We start from the raw sequence: 15,591 nt of genomic DNA, 5'->3' as shown, positions 1-15,591 counted from the left end.
TGCATTGAAAACGCAAGCAGCAATCAGTGGAGGACACTCAAACAGAAGAGCAAGGTACTTGACGTGGGAAGCGCTGAGGAGACATCCCGATACACTAATGAGGGCGATGATAACATGCACGAATGCAAGTCCATTTTAGTCTCAGCCTTGCAGCTGGACAGCAATGGAGCCGGGTGAAAAGCAGGAAGGAAGGGAAACAATGGACATAACCCTAGAAAGTTATTTATAGTAGACTGACAAAAAGCATAACTTCTTTTTTTTCTATGGCCAGTTTTATATGGTAGAAAAGCTTTAAGGCTTTCTTCAAACAATTGGAGCAATGTAAAATGGCTCTAAATTGTGAGAGTTTTTTTCCCCTTATTTGAAGACTTTTAGAAGTTTTTTCTACTCTATTGTCTGCAAGGGTATTTAGCTTGATCGACATCAGATAAATTACATTTTTCCCACCCAAACACTGTTCATTAACAGAGCTAGTCTATGAAATAGCACTGACTAAAATTGTAACAAATGTAGCTTATCTAAAAAATAGAAGACTCTTCTCTCATCTAGGTGATCACAAGCCAGAAAACACCTCTGTCTCTGCGATCTCATGCACAAGTTTCATTCAACAAAATTTTGCAAATAATCACCTTGAGTAAGGTGGTTGGACAGCCTGTAGCAGACATTCTATTGCATATGTAAGTAACTTACAAAATACTAATACAAAACATCACAAGAATGTTAGACCAATAATGAAGATTGTTCTTTAACTTTTTGGTTTCAAGTACTGGTATCAGTACTTGAAATGCAGTATCATACAGCTTCAAATTATAGAGTATTAACACTGTGATGCTTTTGCCAAGACAGTCATTCCAAGTAGTATTTTCCTCTTACAACTGGAATAAAAATGTTCACATCTTTAGAACACCTCTGAAAAGAAAAAAAAGCTGCCATAAAGAATAGGACCACGTTCTCTTCCCGATTGTTCTTCTCCTTATGTTTTGTAAGATGGTCTCTTAGCCATATAGATATGTATTTTCTAGAGAATTTAAAATTTAGGAAAATGCAGATTGTCAAAACATAACAGAAACAAAAAAAATTACATATGATGAAGGCTTATTTCCCCATTTCATCTTTGAAGAAATTCCCAGGCATGCAGATTCATACAATACTGATACTATTGCTTTATTCTTCTCCCTTGGCTGGATAAAGTGATGAAGCAATAAGCTAAAATACTTAATAACAATCAAGACCGTGGAATCATCTCAGCTGGCTTCTTCCTGAAACTGATATTGAACCTTAATTGTTCACTGATCATATACAAAATATGCTGCATGTGTTCAAGGGTATTTTTAGGCATTTTCTGGAAATTAAAAGAGGAATTATGGTTTTTGGCTTCTGAGCAGGTACAACTTATTCTGCAATGATAAATACAATCAGCAGTTGCATGTGAAGTACTCAGAAACACAGCAATTAGCCAAAGCTAAGAAGTCTTTGTCAGCGTCAGCCTAGAACTCTTAGTCTGCCTTTTCTATGATTCACCTTCCAACGGTTTATATTGCTCATATTTTAAATGAAGATTGAGATACAAAGCTCTACTATTTATTATAGATATGCTGAAGAACACAATGCCTACCACTTAATGAAATGAAAGTCTGATAAAAGGCAATGAAATACATGACTCTTGACAGTACTGCCAGTGTATTGTTCAATACCATGAGAACAGTAATTATCCACTCCTGGAATAAGAATGGCAAGGCAAGAATTTGGAGGTTTAGAAATAAAATTTTCTTCTTTTAAAATGCAATCCCTAAGGTTGGTGTAACAATCCTCTGTTTCAGGTGCCCCTTGTATTAATTGCTTACCTTCTATTTAGCATTATTGCAAAAGTTTTCACCTGTGATTAGACTCCTGATTGAGAAGCACAGTGTCTTCTTTTTTTTTTTTTTAAAGAACAAAATTACTTACCTTACTTTTCCTTTTCCAACGAATTGATTTTTTCACCGCAAAAACACTTTTACAAAGCAATTTGAAGTATACTGCTAATGATTTTCTGGCAGACACACAGATAACCTCAATGCTTATACTGTAAATATATTTCCTAGAAATATATAAAACCACTAAACATAAGGTGATTTGGTTTTTTACTACCACAATAGTAATCAACTGAAATATGTACATACCCATATATGCTGCCCAATGTATAGCTCGCCTGTCTTTCTTGTCAAATGCATTAATATTGGCCCCTCTAGAGAGCAGTAAGCTGACCATCTGAGACAAATAGAAAAAAAAGAAACCCTCTATTCACAAAGAAAAACTCTGCTTAAAGTAAAACAAAGAAAATCATAGGAGAAAACAAAAATATATGCATTTTCAAAGAATTTAAATGTGTTGGTTTTTGAATATTCCATAAAGTTGAAAAAACAGGCTGCTCACCTTGGCAGCAATAATGAAGTGACTGTAAGGAACACAAAACTGTGCCCACAGAAACATTTCCTAGTTAAATATGGCAAAGCAGTGGAATCTTTGAAACCTTCAGGCCATTACTGAGGGATTCAGTAAAGGTAATCACTAAAAGCAAGCTTATTGCCGATTTGTCTCCAATTACCTATACATGATTACAATGGGAATTTCTCAGCAGTCATTTTCCAGGGTTTGAAAACTAGCGAGTCAGAATTTATTACATATATTTCCTCCACATTTCAGTGACAACATATGGAATATGTTCACTCTCTACTGAACAGAAAAGTATCATCTTTTTCTCCATTTAAAATTTATCTATTACTACTTTAACTCCAGTTAACTCAGGCAAATTTGCTTCTGTCTTAAGGTGAACAAGGTAATAACCTTCCAACTAAATGATGTAACATGTATTTCCCACAACCATTCTGTACACAGATGCATACAAAAGACAAATTCAAATACAAAATCGGGGGTGGGATTTTTTGAGGGTATGGGGGAAACATGATTTTAAATTCAGAAACTGAACACTGGAAATGAAAGGGACAGAATGGCAAGTCCCCTTGTCGTTCTCCTCCACAAGTCCAAGCTAAGAAAAATAACTCTTACCTCAACGTGTCCACTGAAGGCTGCATGATGCAGTGCAGTTCTGCCTGCTCGATCAGACACATTTACATTGCTTAGGAGAGGCACCAAAGCTTCAGCACATTTCACAGCTTTGTTTGCAGCTGCTATATGTAGGGGTGTCTGCCAGTTTTTATCACGAGCATTGACATCTGCTGAATGCTTTAACAACACCTGAACAGCATCCTGAAAGCATTTACAAAAAAAACAAGCCACTTACTTAGTAAAGATTTGAAATGTCAGCCTTAAATCCAAGGACACTATAGTAGAACAGAACTGTCTGCAATTTGTTCTTTTGTAAACATCATTGTATGCTTTGGGATTTGTACTTGATCATAAATCCAGATTTGGGGATGTTCTCAAGAACATGAGCAATATACACTCTAGAGGATTCAACTGAATCAACTGTTTCCAGGTCTTTTATCCAGTTCCTTAAGCCAGCTGGCAAATTGTTTTGTCATCACAACTGATTTCCAAAACTTAAGATTTCTTCCTCCTTAAGATTTCTTCCATTGCTAAGGATTAGTGAAGTACTATGAACTTATAATGCATTTTCATCAATTTGACAGGCAAAATTTTTGAACTGCCAAAGACTAGAAATGGCGAAGAGAAGAACAGCTTATTACATGTACATTTAGAGAACGACAGATAAAACAGAGCACGGTCACAATTTCAAACACAAACACAAGTTTCAACACATACTGTTGCAAAACTCCTGAAAACCATTTCAAAATATTGCACTGAATTCCATCTCAGAAAAAAGATTATTCATTTCCTTTTGTTAAATGTACAGGCTGTGAAAATTTGACAACTAATACTGTAATTCTTACAGCAAGATAAACAAATCCCGTTAAAATATGTGCACACAATTGGAATGCATGAAAAAAAAAAAAATCTGTTGGTGTTATCAACATGACGAGGAATACTGCATTTTACATCAACGCTGTGACTTTCCCACAATTCACTAATTGCTTTCAGTGACTTACAACCCCAACACTGAGCACACAAATAAACAGTTGGCTGTCTGAACTTAAAACATGTCACAAGTAGTTGCTGGTAATTTCAAATTACACTATCATACAATAGCTAGGTATTAATCTCAGCTATGAGTACAACGCTAAGTAGAACTTGATTCTACTTATAACAATATATTATATTTAAAATCTTCAAATTATTCTACTGTCAATAAAAAAGAAAACAGGAACAAACATAAAAGTGAAAATACTGCATCACAGGCTTGTAATTTAAATGAGAAATGGAATAGCTCTTCTATTTTCCAAGAATCTTAAGCAGATTCTGTACTTTAAAAATCTAATCAATATTTTCAACTTTTGTCTTTTTTTAACCAAATATTATGAAAAAACAGAACAAGGAAATCTTAGAACAGCTACTACCCCTTTTGTAGAAGGAAGCACCATAGCACTAGTGTAAAAATAATATAGCTTGTATTTTTATGTGCATATGCATTAATGAATTTCAAGAATTAGTGACTCTGGGGTTTTTTGGGGGTTTTTTTTGTTTGTTTTGTTGTTTGGTTGGGTTTTTTTTGTTGTTGTTTCTGTTTTGTTTTGCGTGAAGTACACCAGGCACATAAATATAAAGGCCTGGACCACGACCGTCCTGACACAAAGTTCTCTGAACTTGAGCAGTTGACAGCTAAAACCATAATTCCAGCTATTTTGCATGTTACAATGTCCTTGTTTAATTGCAGCTGTCCTTGCTTCAAGAGTAAGTCCAGGTGTTTTACTGAAATGATTATCAAGAATTTTTTCATTACAGCTTTTTTCATCTAATGCCCAAACCCCATGTCTGTCTGTCAGCTAGAAAACAGTGCCTAGATGTATGTGGGCTCCTATGACTTATGTGTTTATAAATAGAAAATTCTGACATGACCCTATCATTGCCTTTTGGGTAAACAGTCTGATTGGTTTTCATGTGTTGTTTGCCTTTGGTTAGTATTTTGTTTAAAATATTCCATGTTTAAAAAAATATGACCATGGCTGCATTTCTTGGAGCCAGGTCCAGTTTGCCTGCAGCACTCCTCTCTGCAAGTGTTACTGATATAAGGAGCTTTTATTGTCCCTCAGCTCTGAAGAATGCAGCATTCGGTGCTTTGGTCAGCTCCCTAAGGAGCAGCCTAAAAATACCTCCAGAAGAACAAATAGCATTTGGGAATAAGGCACCCTTGAAGATTCCTTTTCAACCACTGTTTTGTATAACACAACCTCCACGTACCTTAGCTATTAATGCTAGTGACAAAATACTGCAATTTATCCAGGGAATTCAAAAGCAAAAACTGAAACAAGGCTTGTTTAGACAGTTCGTGGATCAAATACTTTAAGTTCAATGCTTGTCAAAACCAAAATATTCAATTCCATCTTCTCAACCAAAAATTTACAGAGAATCTTTAAAAAAAATTCATTTTTTGAGACATACTGAAATGAGCACTGATTTGACTCAGGATCTCAAAGGGGATGGTTTTGCATAAGCTCTTTCATATAACAAGGTCAGCATTTGTCTGTTTGTTTTGATCTTCTACAGACATTTAAAATTTTTATTAGGACATAAACAAGAGAGGAACAGTAACAAATTCACTTCTTACATTACTATATTCTCACAACGGTGTAACTGGTAGACTTTCTACATGTTTAATTTATAACTTTTAAAGTGATTTTCAATACTATCATTACTCATTAATTGCTTTTTTAAAAAAAGATGTTTGCAGGCCTTTATTTCTTCAATGCCTCAGACAAGCATGTAAAAAAACATGAAGAAATGCAAAGATTATGCTGTAAAATCTGTACTAAATCTTAGTTCACCTTTACTTCCCTCATGCTGAACCGTTCTGGATACCTTGAGAGAAGCAAATTGGACTTGACAACACTACATGCAGAATCCTCTGCTAGGGAAATGGCAGAGAGCAAAGCTGAGAACTGGAAGTTTATAGTTTCCCCGCCTTCCTCTTAGTCAGGCATGTGATATATATACACACACGTACCCTCAACAGGTTAAACAAACTGTTTCAAAAATGTTCTGCAATTCCAAAGGTTTGGAGTAGTTTCAATTTGTAAAAACCAAACAAAGAACAGAAGGTAATTTGCAATGTCTTTTTCAACACAAAGCAGTCAAAAAAAAAAAGCATACCTCACTACAAGATGCCACAGCTCTGTGTAAAGGAGTCAACCATTTGCTGTCTTTGGCATTAACTCTAGCTCCTGTAACAAAAAATAAGAGTAACAAACTTATAATATATGTACAGAAAGACTTAAGTACTTTCAAGTACAGAGGTAGAACTACTGAAAGATACTTATTCTAGGCTCATTAATACAGCATGATGCCAAAAATGGAAAGAAGAATTTTCTCCAGATGAAGTCCACCCTTTGAGGAAATTCTTTTAACACTGCATCCATAATACTCTTCCATCAAAGTGTACTCATCTTTTTACACTAGGTAATACTCTAACCTTCTGCACTTCCAAAGACACATAAAAGACTGTTGGGTAAGAAAGACGAACTCCTTGCCTTCATTCAGCAACAAAAAACTCATACTTTTCTACTACAGTTGAAATTCTCCATTAAAATAGAGAAATACGCTACATTTATTCCCCGTGCCTCCAGTGGAGGTATACAGAATAATGCTGCTTTTTCTACTAGGAATTCGGGAATGAATCTCTACTCCACCAGGTCACCTAGCTCACTTCAGGACCTCCCTTCATGAGCTAGACTGTAATAATCACACCTCTCTGCTTCTAAAAGCATACTCAAGAAACAGCTGCAGGAAAAAAGGTTGCACAAACATCTGCAAGGGACACAAGCCTGGGCTTGGATTTTAATTTTTTTCTTAATAATAAAAGGAAAGTAAGGATTTGGGGATTTTTTCCTGAAGGAAGCAACTGAACTACAATCTAACTTCCAGTGAACTTCAACAAACAAGAAAACTTAATGATTTAATTTCTTACCGAAATCTAGACACACACATATATGTGTACATGTGTATGTAAGTGTATATATATACAGACACACAAAACACTTGATAGGATTTTTATACCTTGAGTGGAAATTTAGCCATCTTTATTTGACAACTGCTGAGATTTTAGAGACATGTAGTAGCGTAGACAAAATATTACCACTTTCAAAAAATAGTTTGGAAATACTGTTGGAAAGAGTTCATATAGCAATACATGATATCACATGGTAACGTTAATGCTACATGGCCAGAGCTTATTAACTTCTCAGGCTAAACATAATATTGATATGTCAGAACCAACTTTATTTTTTTTCTATGCAAAAAATAGAAAAGCATGGAAAGTCAGTAAGACACAAAATGTCAAAGAGGCTGCTGGCCTGGATACTCAGCTGAGAGACAGGGTATTTTGATCCAAGTGTCCCAGACCTGCACCAACAAAGAAGTCTCTCCTAGTCCAGCTGAACAACCTGACCAAGAAACTTAGCAGTCTGTACAGAATTGTGGTTGTATATACTAAGCAAACCAAAGATTTGAAGTAAATTTTTTGAGTTAGTTAGTTTTTAGTCAATCCATCGCTTTCAGGCTTAAAAACACAACATGGAGGCTGATGCTGGCTCCTAACTCCCACTTTGACGCTAGGTCTTTCAAGCACTAGACAAACCCTGAGGTCTAATTGTTGGCTACAATTTCAGGCATTTCCCTCTTTCTTTATTCGAATTTCAGAAGCTTTGGGTGCTTTCCAAGTTTAAAAGTTTTTGAAAAGTAAGTTTGAAGGAACGGGAAGAAAGTCCATTTGAAGAAACACACACCCCCCAATGTAACAACAGTTTAAAAGACTTAATCTTACCATAAATACCTGCTTTTGTCAAGCATCATAAGGATCTAATGTACTGTACCATATCACATACCATAATGTACTGTATCAAGTTCTGCACAGAATTTGAGCAAAAAAAGAATGTGAGGATTCTTAAAGTCACCAGAAATGTTTTAGCAAAAACATTTCCAAAAGACAATAACCTGAATGATCAGTAAGTGAGAATGTAATCAATATATTTCAAACTTATGTGTGTAATTCTTGATTGTCTCCCAGGTTATTGCTAGCCACACCTTGTTTTTAGCAGACAAGACAAAAATAAGAACCAAAATGGTACTCCACACTCCACCTGACTTCACGTCTACAGCCAACAATCAAGGAATGAAGACTCTGAAAGTCTAACTGATTTCTGTTTCTAATTTTAGGATACAAATGTCTTTGAAGTGTTTTAAAGGAGTTACAGGAGTTACTAGGTCACTAATCACCATCCTGATTTTCCTCAGGAAAATGCATTTGCAAGATCTGAGGTCAGGCCAGATCCACCCACATGATGCAGCCTGAGATAGGAGAAGCACCATGCCCAACAGAAGGGGAGAAATGCATGTTTCCACTCCAAAGAAAGAGCAGTTACCTAAGCTCTAGTGAAAAATGTGCTTAGAGTCCAAGCTGTGTTTATGGGTTCAGCTAAGTCGTTCACTCACATTTCTGGTACTTTAACACACAGCCTAAAAATTGCATCAGAAGAGAGCAGGAAAATACAAAAATATACTGTTCAAAAGGTTTTCCCAGTGCTAAGTTAATCAAACTTGCTACGACTAAAGGAAAAGAATCTCTCAAGTGTTTTATCGTTTCTGCTGAGAAAGAAAAATCAGCATTAGCCAAAGAAATGCCTAAGGAAATCTGAAGCGATACCTAAAAGTAACATGGTCCCCTCAAAAGAACAAAATCAACAGAACAATATTTGTCCTGACCCCATAAGTTATCTTCCGCCCAAAGAAGCAAGAAAGCCTTGGCCTAGTACATCCCATAGTTAAATTAGTGTAATATGTAGACACTAAAATAAGTTAACTTTTCAAATGCACAAAAAATTTGTAGATTCTCTGAAAAAGGAAAAAAACCAAAATTGACTTTTGACAAAAGAGCTAAATCTCTGATGGACTTACTTAAGAAAGAACAACCAGGCTTGTGCCGCCCACCCCGCCCCAACTCTTAAAGGAGTTCCAAAATTTTTAGACTGAAAGACAAAGGTTTTAAAGTAATAATCAGAATAAGCATACTACCACAAACATGTATGTACTATTCATGTGGGAATTGGGAGATCTGTAGCTCTAGATATGTTAAACAAAATAATACTTTATATTAACATAGAGATACTTCCCCATAACTTTCCCCAAGATGACATCCTGCCAAGAATGATTTAAATTTCATAAAACAGCTTCTCCAGCCAGCCTTGTATCTGAAGACATAGTCCCCCTCTAGGCTGTCCTTTACACCCTAGCACATGATTTAGGGAAAATGTTACTGTTCCTCCCTCCTCCTTCAGATGTTCTCCATGAGATGTAAAGCTCCCTCAAACCTATCATACCCCTACCATGCAACAGTGACGAATTTTACAGCCTTCATCCTCTGGGGTAAAGCTCTACTCCAGATCACTGCAAATAAATCTTAGAAAATATATTACATCTTTACTGAATATCTTTTGCTAAAAGATGATTTGCTTCATGGTTTACCTAAAGACAGTTTGAACACATGTATGTATATAAATCACTGTACAACACTGCTGATGCAATATTATCTCTGTGAAGCTCAATCTGCTGACACGCTAACCAGGGCATTTCTCACATTTCAAATGCCTTCAAATGCCAGTTATGCAGCAGTTTGCTCTTTCAAAACACAGTGCAGCATCTCTCAACCCCCAATCTGTAAAAACAAAAAAGGCAAACAAAATACCCCCACCACACTGGATCTTCCAGACTTCAGGTGCACAGTCTTAACATATTTATTAAAACTGATCAAATATTTCATTTGTTTAATGTGAAATTTCTTATATTTCAATTCTTTTAGTGCCATAGAGCTTGCAGGAGAAGGATTTGGGGGCTTGCCAGAGATATCAAATACAATACTGCAACACAAATACCCATCAACTTTGGTTGAACTTAAGAAATGATTATGTAAATGACACTGCCCTAAAACTGCACCTTCCAAACCAACCAACTTATTCTTCCATGTTGGTGCACTAAACCGAAATACTAAACAAGATCTTCCCTTGCATCACAAACTTTGCTAGTACCACCTAGTAAGTTTACACATCTCGGCAAATACGAAAATATGAGTTTTACTCTGCAAAAAGTTGGAGGGAGGGAAGTATAACATATTTTTCTTCCCTCCTCCTTGAATCTTACATTTCATTTTGCAAAGTTGGATTCACAAGACTGACAGTTAGAAAGACATGTTTTATTTAATAAATCTAGCACAGAAGCTACCAAAAAACTGAGTGATGCTTACTTCTAGCAGATTTATGTTCCAAGAGACACATCTTCCAACTCGATACATGCACTGATTTACAGAACAATCCTGGAAACTTTAGGTACATCAGTCCATATCTGGCAAGTGCACATTTAAATGTGCAATTAGCCACCAAGACCTGGACTTACGTTTCTGCAATCCAGTTGCTACTTCATTGGTGTCAATATCCTTACTTTCAAGTAAGAGCTAGCATCTCAACCATCTCTTGAAGAGATGGGCAACAAATTACCGGTCAAGAAATGCTGCAAGGAACAGCCTCCTTGATCCATAAAGTACCATATAACTATATACAGCTGTGTCTCAGCACATCACCTCCGTGCTCATCTCGTAAGAATTTCCGCTGTGACTCTCTTCCTCAGCTAGTCTGCACCAGAACTCTTCCTATTTGTAAACGTCTTCAGAAGACTAATAAATGCAGCAGCTACATTACGTACACATCACTAGATGGAAATGTATTCAGAAAAGAAATACAACAGAAATGACAAGATATTTTCATCTTTGCTCACAGTACTGACCTAAGTACTGAATTGCCTTCCACTGTCCTGTTTCTAGTCTGTATTTTTAGATAGCCAAAGACAGTATTTTCCTTTGTTACTGTAAAAGATGTGCTAGCAATTGAACAATATTATAATATAAGCAAATAAAGCAAAAGTGTTTTCATTCACATATGCAATACAGACACCTGATGTTCAGTATTTGAAGCTCCGAAACGTTTTTTTAGGAATACAAGATGTAAATGAGATTTTTAGATTGCATGTAAAAAAGCTAACAAACTTTGTCTCAGCAACTAATACACTGAAATAATTTTAGGAATTATCTTTGCAGAAATTAAGAAGATCCCAGGTATAAATCACTGAGAATAACCAGCAGTACTACTGTAATTAGGTTCTATTTAATTATTGTCCTACAGGCTAGTATTAGCTTCATAAGTTTGTTCTTTTTAAATGATCCACCTTTTATCTAGAGAAGGTGACCATGGAAGAACTTAAAGTGGCAGGCAGAAATTCTTAAGACTACACTGAGGAACGAACAGGTGGAAAAGAAAACTCTTCCTTAGAAAAATATGTGAACATTCAGGGGGAGATACAGAAAAGGTTTGTAAAGTAAAACAAGATTTGAGATATGAATGGGAGCAGTCAGTAATAGAAATCTAGGGTAGTTTCCCACTGAAAATTTGAATACTTAGAATTTTGCTGCAAAAATAATAAGACCTTATTGAGAAAAAGCTACTTATAAGCTAAATGCATAGTAGAGGATCTATAGAATGGTGAAAAAAATCTGAGAGGGACAGGTCTGGAATATCTTTTGACCAGCCACAATGATGCTTCAACAACAGTTTTTATTTTTATCATAAAACCCAAACAAAAAAAACAACAAAAAACCACAAGCCCAAACCAAAAACAAACCCCACAAAAAAGAAAAAAAAACACCACCCCCCCCAACACATGAAGATACAATGGCCACAAAAGGCAGGAAAACCACAATCAAGTCAAAGACATCTTCCAGAGCTTCGCTGCCTTGTCAGTGTAGGAAGTCCATTTCCTTTCAGAACTTCATAGTTTCTGCCACATCTCGGCCATCATCTCCTTAAGTTGGAGTTGGAGTTCTCCAACTCTTCAAGCTACTGAACGCTTCTACCTTTTCACAAATCAGCTTCATTTTGTCTCTCAAAGAGCATCAGAGCTACATTCTTCACAGTGACTGACTTACTGCTGCCAGAGGGAAGCTAAGACAGCTCAAAAAAGAAAATGGCGGCCAACATCATTGTCAAAAGAAGAGGAAGCAGCCGAAAGATACAGCCAGTGTAAAAGGAGCCCCTGTGATGTGGGTACATCTGCAATCCAAACAAAGGGAGCTTCATGTGGATGATAGTTTTTGCAGCGATAGCCTTTCAACAGCTGAGCCGTGTGACTGTCATTGCATCCACTTTTAACACTTGCATAGCTTTATAATTAGATGAAACAAATGCAGGTAGAGCGGAGTAACGCTGGAGGGTCTTTACCATCCTCCAAAATCTGTTATTACTGTAATGATAGTTTTCCCGTGTCAGCATGATTCTTACATTTTCCAGCTGACCCAGAGGAAAGCAAAACAAAAATTCGCAGGCTGCCAAACCTTAATGAGATTGAATTTGACCATACAATCATATACGCTGCGCCCCATGCAGTGAAAATTTTGGGTTAAACAGAAGTGTGTTGTTAAGTATCAATGCAATGGAGTAACTAAATCTATTCAAAAGAAAACAACAGATAATTCAGATGTCTATTTTCATGAATTATGTTGACTGCAGTGAAAGCTAAAATACCATGCAGACTATTATTAAGAAAACACATGAAAAAAGTCACTAATCAAAAGAACACATTCTGGGACCACACTAATCTGTCCTGCTGCTCACATGTCACTTGCCTACAGAACAGACTCTGATGGAATTTAAAAAAGCATAGGACAAACAGAAAAAATAATTTTGTTTTTTTTTTTATAAAGCAAGAAGCCTCCCCAGAACAGTTCACACGAAGGACTTAACTGAAAGGGTTTGATTTTTCTAATGAGGACTTCTTGGAAAGAAAGAAAAAGTTGGACATTCAGTTAATTAAGACCTCATTATTTTACTTTTCTACTTCTTAGTAGTTTGCCATCAAGTATTTACACAATTAAAGTCAGTGCAATTATGCAAAGTAGATAGATATATATATTTGTGCACCAGGACGCAGAGTTGTATGTACATCATGAAAATACAACTGTGATGGGTGTTACGACCCTTCACAGAGAAATAAAAAAAAGCTTCTAAAATTATGATTCTCAAGTAACTAAAAGGTAATCTCTTGTTCCATCATTCTGTACACTAGAAACATCTTTATAACTCTTTTTTATTTACTGTTCATCTCCTTACCTAACAAATTTAGGAGTGCTATTTGCTTATCTAGCTACAATCTTATGGGGAGAGATGATTTGAATATTTAGTCCACAGACCATAGTGGTATGAGAATTTGCTCATATTCACATACTGCGAGATATTCACATACTCAGTTTATTCATAAGCTCAGTGAAGCTTTGTCTCAAGATAAAAACCAAAAGGCAATCTAAATGTCCATCCCCAAACTGGAGTCACCGAAGCAATTTTTTTTGCTATTCAGAGTCTGTGTCCAAACCATCACCTTCAAGTCCCTTGCCCAGGTAAAAGACTACAATAGGACAGGTCACAGAGGAACCTTGCTGTTTGGTGGGAAAATATCTCAAGATTCAAAAACTAAATAAATATGCTCGTAAGACTGAAAACTTACTCCACAAAAGTCTCCAAGTAGACTCAGTTATATCTTCAGAATGTGCAATATGGGATGCTTAGGTCTATAGGAAAGTAATATATTGTAACAGCAACATGTGATCCAAAATACGTACTTGAAAGCAATGTGGATCCCCTGGAGGAGGATGCAAAGGACGTCTAAGTAACATAGGATACACACTTTAACTAAGGATAGAGAATAATGAGAAACAAGCAAGAGCCACCGAGCATTGGAAAGATTAATATTGACTTCAGTAATTTTGAGGTCCAGTTTGAAGAAAGAATAAAAAAAAGTCAAAGCAAGCAGTCTTCACAGGATAGCTTGCACAGCAGGAAAACTGTAAAGTGGTTCTTAATAACATTCAGAAGACTACATTAGAGGACATTATAAGTTGCAAAGTCAAGCTCTCACCAAGGTGAGAAATGCTAGGATGAAAGTAGTCTACACTATTTAATACAATTCCTTCTGCAAATATATTACAGTAGGTCAATTAAAGCCACATACAAAATTTTTACATGCAGACTTACTGCACAGAGGAGATTGTTGTTCAGAAGCATTATTTATTGAACAAACTATTTTCTCATTGTTCAAAACGAGGTCTTGCAACACACTTCAAACCTCCCTGTGGTAACAGATGTTCTTTATTTGCTCCCCAATGCTCATCTATTATGACAAAATGTAGCATTATACATCTGTCTCAAAGGAGAGATTTGATCTCCAGCTGAAACACAATAGATGAATTTTCCCTATCTTTATGAAATGGAGAGGATAAATACATTTAACCTCTGTTCCCCATCTTCCAATTAACAGAGTTAAAAGAAAAATCTTGGCTTGTGCCTTTTGAGACACCTAGACCTGATTTCTCGGAGAAGTAGCTGGGGCAGCACTTCAGATACAGCTGTGAGTGCTCACACTTTCCAAACCACAAAGATTTCAAATCCAGCATTCAGAAATGAGGAAGACTAAATTGGTGACTACTTTTTAAAAAGTCTGGTTTAAGCTGCTTGCCTAAAGCCACAGCTTGCAAACAGGTAATATAGAGATTAGCGCCCAAGTACATTACAGCCTTTCAAGCCGAACAGCCTTAACACACAGACATCATCTTTGCATCCTGCAATTAATGTCCCTCTTCATTCACTTATGAATGTACCAACAACTAGCATCTGTCCCCCCTCCACTGCACCACCCCCATTCATTCCCAGCACAGCCCCTCCCTGTGAAATTCATGAGGCTGTGCTTGTACCACAAGGCACAAACACGTAATTTAAGTCCCCCGCAAAGCCCACGAGTACAGCCAGGTTAGACTGATATTGCCTATAGGATCCACAGCTTTCAAAGCTTTTGATTTTGCAACTATTTAATGTGTTTTGTGTAAGTAAACATTTATTTAATGAAAATCAAGATTATCTGAGATATATCAATGCCTCCCAGTCTTCCTGAACAATCTGCAGACTCAGCAGCACCCCACAACCTCTCCTCCACGCAATCACTCAACTTTGGACTATTCGTACAGCCCTAATTCTTAGTTCTTCACTTCCCTCCTTCATTCTCCAATTTTTCTTACACTTATCCCCAGGCTATGTGACCAAATAGCATGACTAACCTTTCTTCCCCTACTGCCATCCCCCAATCAGGATCTTGTTTCATTAATATCTGAACTAGAATCTTGCTCCTTCCATAAATAAGCCCTTTGCCAGAGAGAGAGATTTTGTTCAATCACAGTTCTGGTAACTGGACTCTGTTCACTCAAAATAGTCAGAGGCTTCACCCCCAAAAGTAGCTGACTACAACTTTGCAAAGTTTATAACATCATCAGTTGTTTTGGGGTTTTGTTTGTTTGGTTTGTTTTGTTTTAATCACTGTGAAAACCCAAACAAAAAGCAATAACCTTGCCAAATCCAAGATCCCTTTTCAGAAGAAAGGGGTCATTATATATTTTGA

The 15,591-nt window shown here is 36.5% G+C and overlaps 1 protein-coding gene across 2 annotated transcripts in view; it reads right to left on the bottom strand.

Moving 5' to 3' along the window:
- Nucleotides 1–15,591, bottom strand: part of ANKRD28 (ankyrin repeat domain 28) — a gene marked incomplete at its 5' end in the record, with an annotated part of 82,069 nt that overhangs the window by 41,803 nt on the left and 24,675 nt on the right. For both annotated transcript variants that reach the window (XM_082015634.1, XM_082015635.1), the window contains 3 exons: nt 2,163–2,250; nt 3,049–3,249; nt 6,208–6,278. In XM_082015634.1, coding sequence (XP_081871760.1) covers nt 2,163–2,250; nt 3,049–3,249; nt 6,208–6,278 — 360 coding nt within the window. The remainder of the gene's footprint in view (nt 1–2,162; nt 2,251–3,048; nt 3,250–6,207; nt 6,279–15,591) is intronic.

The sequence above is a fragment of the Phaethon aethereus genome (assembly GCF_964289735.1).
Source record: "Phaethon aethereus genome assembly, chromosome: 2".
NCBI lineage: Eukaryota > Metazoa > Chordata > Aves > Phaethontiformes > Phaethontidae > Phaethon > Phaethon aethereus.
The sequence above is the reverse complement of the archived record's forward strand: the minus strand, read 5'-3'. Positions and strand labels throughout refer to the sequence as shown.